The following is a 3560-nucleotide window of genomic DNA, read 5'->3' on the forward strand; positions in this document are numbered from 1 at the left end:
ATTGTCACAAACAATACCGAACTATCCCTTTAAGTTTGGTTAAACTTTGCTTACTCAGTTTCTCAATTCAGTTTTACAAGTCCTTCAAACCACCTTCAGTATCACATTTATGTTACCAAATCTTCCTGGTCACTTATATTCCTGGGATGAACACATCTGGATAATCATGTATTTACATTAACAGTTTTGTGCATAAAATCACTCTCTTTTATATCACAGCATACTACTGGTTCAAAACACTTAAATTAAGTAATAACCCCACAAGAAATGTGCCTGCCAAACTAATACAAAGTTAAGCTGCTGTAAAATGTACAGGTCTTTGAAAAATGCAGCATGGAATATGCTTATGTTAACTCTAAACATTTCTGAATTAAACATTTCTGAATTAAACAAAAATTCACAAAATAAACCAGTGTGAAATACAAATAAAATGCTTATTTCCCCATAAGTGCATTTAGATCCTTATTATTAAAAGATAAAAAGTGTGCTCAGGAGTTTCCAAAATAAACCCAACCACTGTCTAGATTGTAATACCCCTGCAATACCACATGGCGGCCGCTCGGGAAAATATGCTTCCAAAACCTACTTTTAAGTGATTTTATACAGACACAAGCAACGTGAAATATACACACAAACAAACTAAACTAATTCTTGGCCGAATACAGATATATATGGCGATTTACTAACTTGTTTAAAGCAGGTGAAAGAGGAGAAGTGAGGAAAGGAAGGAAACAGTTTATCTTCCAAATCACGTCTGAAGAAACGGTGGGAGTGCGCGCCCCTTTACCGCTCCCAGCGCAACAGGAGAAAAACAAAAGTTCCGCCCCCCACTTTCAAAGGGAAAAAAACTACTGGAAGCTAATTCGCCAATTAATCCAGATAAAATTCAAAATAAATGTGGTCACCCTATTGTAGGTGCGCCACATGTATATCCAGTTCAACTTTTATTTAAGTTTTGATCCCATACCAATGGGTTGACATTGGATTTCCCCCTAAGGCCAGACTGTAATACCAAGAAATGGCACGTCAAGTTCCTGACTCCCACTTTCCTCCTTGCCACCGGACCCTCATACCAGCTAACTTTGACTTTCATCCCTGCAGGTGAGGCATACACCATCTTTCATTTATTTTATTTCAGAGCACCAGGAGCAAAAGTTCGACAATGCTATATGGTTTCCCATCTATCAGCGTCTTTATATAAAAATGACCCTGAGGACACTTTGGCAGGGGAGACCCTACCATAGGCAAAAGCCCCTAATTTTTATTTTGGTTATATCTAACAAGCCAAGATTTCCCCTATGCACACTCACAACTTCACTACAAACACAGGCTTGTTATATAGACTTACTAAGGAAAGCGCTTTGACTCCCATTCATTTTCCGCTCTTTCCACAGCTTGAACATGACCCTATCTTAAACCTAATTAATACCTTACTTATCCTGGCCCAAATAGTAAGGATATGTAATCACTCTGTGAGGATAAGTTAACACAAGATTGCAAATAAATCAATACAAATAAATCCCGTGTCTGTGTCTTTTTCCAATATTCTGGTTATTGCATTGACTTGTGCAAACATTAAGTTTCTAAAATTGAATATAACCATAGTCGAGAATAAGCACAGCAGTGACCATTGAAAAAATATGCAATTCAAAGCATATTTTATCCAGACTAAAGTCAGAGATAGCAAGATGCCATACTGCATGGCCCTTTAGTACTCAGTAGGTTTTTAGTGCTGTTCGTTTATATAAAGGGTTTGTCAATTGCCTCACCTGATTGTTATTAAACATGATTCCCAGAGTCAAAATTGTTCCAGCAGTCTTCAGTGAGCCAAGATAATATTTGATATTTAATTACCCAGAGCACAGCTTTTGTACACAGATGCCTGCAGTTTGTGGAACAAAGTCCAGCATGTAGATTAAAGGTTAAGTAACAAGAGTTAATATCACGTGTTTGGGTTCATAACTCATGTGAACATAATGCTGCAATTAATCTAGGCACTAATTTGGCCTTAAGTTAATAAGACTTAACATTTATTTGATCACTGTAAATGTATTTTTAAGTGAATAGTCACTCTTTTGATAAACCATTACAACATGTTAATTGCTTCTCCTTCTGTTTATCAGAAGGATGAGGAAATAATATCCATTAAGCATTGATATCCTTACTCTGACACTTAATTATTGCATTTCATCAACAATTACATCATCATCAATTAAGCACCAGAAGTAAGGATGTCAAGTCTTGCTCAATTTCAATTCTGTTGTAACAATTGGTAGTGTATTAATTTCCCTTAAAACCATGGCATATGTATCGACTGCATCTTCCACCAGTGTTGATGGAAAAAGTTTCCACTAATCAGTGTCATTCTTCATCAATCCAAGGAAAAGAAATGGCACTATGACCGCATCTTTTTGCTGTTACGTACAGGTAAAATACATTATGTAAAGTAAAACCGGACAGGGCTATGGATCATTTTGGGTTTCCTTGTATAAAAAAAAAACCAAACAAAAAAAAAATACATTTTTTTTAGGTTAAGGTTTAGGACACAAGACTTTATTCATCTATATATGAAATATTTCTATATATGTCTATGCTTCTTTAGTTTAGGGTATTTGCTTTTGTTAAAAAGGTCTAAATAACTGTTCAGCCATAACAGGGGGGGGGGGGGATTTCCCACAATATAATAATGTTTATAATTTATTCAAAGTTTGAACATCCAGATATGATAAACACATGAAGAAAGAAAATACATTTTCTTGTTTTTCAGGAATAGTTTTGTACCGTTGCAAGAGCAATTCTGTTTTCAAAAGTCAAAATGTAAACAAAAAACATTTTTATGCAGCTTACAAATTGATTAAGACTGCAGTGGTCGCAACACAACATTGTTTATGAGGAAAAAGGTAGTAGTTTGCACTTCTTTATTTTTTGTTCATATACAGGCCTCTTTGTGGAAAAATGAAAAGTAATGGATGCAGGTTAATGAACTGGTTTCATTTTTTTTTTTTTTTTTTTACTGGACCCCCCAAACACCAAATGACGTCAAAATTAATGTACAATGAGCAGAATCAGTGGATGGTACAGGTATATATTTCTGTACAAATGATCCATGTGGGTAAGTAACTTAATTTTCCTTTTCTATACATTGTTGGCAAAAATATATTTTTTAATTGAGCTTTTTTTGTTTGTTTCCAAAAGTGGGACTTCATTACATGTTAATTTTTATTTAAGAGTTTTATTATTTTAAGACAAGTGTATAAGGCATAATAGTTGGGATGCACTTTAAAAAAATGGTAGAGTAAATACCTATATTCCAGTTTTAAAGTTATTAGAGTTGTTATTTTGGTGAATTACTCTGCTTTTATTTTCTTGTTGGATTTCCTGCAGCAGAGAAACCTGCAGACAAAGACTGAACCCATGATGAAGGTTCCAGTTATGGCTAAAAGAAAGGCTGCAACATCCAAACAAAAGTAGGAATACCAAGGCAGATTAAAACCTGCTGACTTCAGGTGAGCAGCTCCTTTGTTCCTGATGACATACTCTATCCAGAAGATGGCAGTGTC

At 35.0% G+C, this 3560-nt stretch overlaps 1 protein-coding gene across 1 annotated transcript in view; it reads right to left on the reverse strand.

Annotated features, from left to right (window-relative positions):
• Positions 1–3560, reverse strand: part of LOC107095356 (UDP-glucuronosyltransferase 2B31-like) — a 35868-nt gene that overhangs the window by 11747 nt on the left and 20561 nt on the right. The window contains exon 3 of the mRNA XM_015391406.1: positions 316–322. Coding sequence (XP_015246892.1) covers positions 316–322 — 7 coding nt within the window. The remainder of the gene's footprint in view (positions 1–315; positions 323–3560) is intronic.

This window comes from Cyprinodon variegatus, unplaced genomic scaffold (assembly GCF_000732505.1).
Source record: "Cyprinodon variegatus isolate N-32 unplaced genomic scaffold, C_variegatus-1.0 Scaffold540, whole genome shotgun sequence".
Classification (NCBI taxonomy): Eukaryota; Metazoa; Chordata; class Actinopteri; order Cyprinodontiformes; family Cyprinodontidae; genus Cyprinodon; species Cyprinodon variegatus.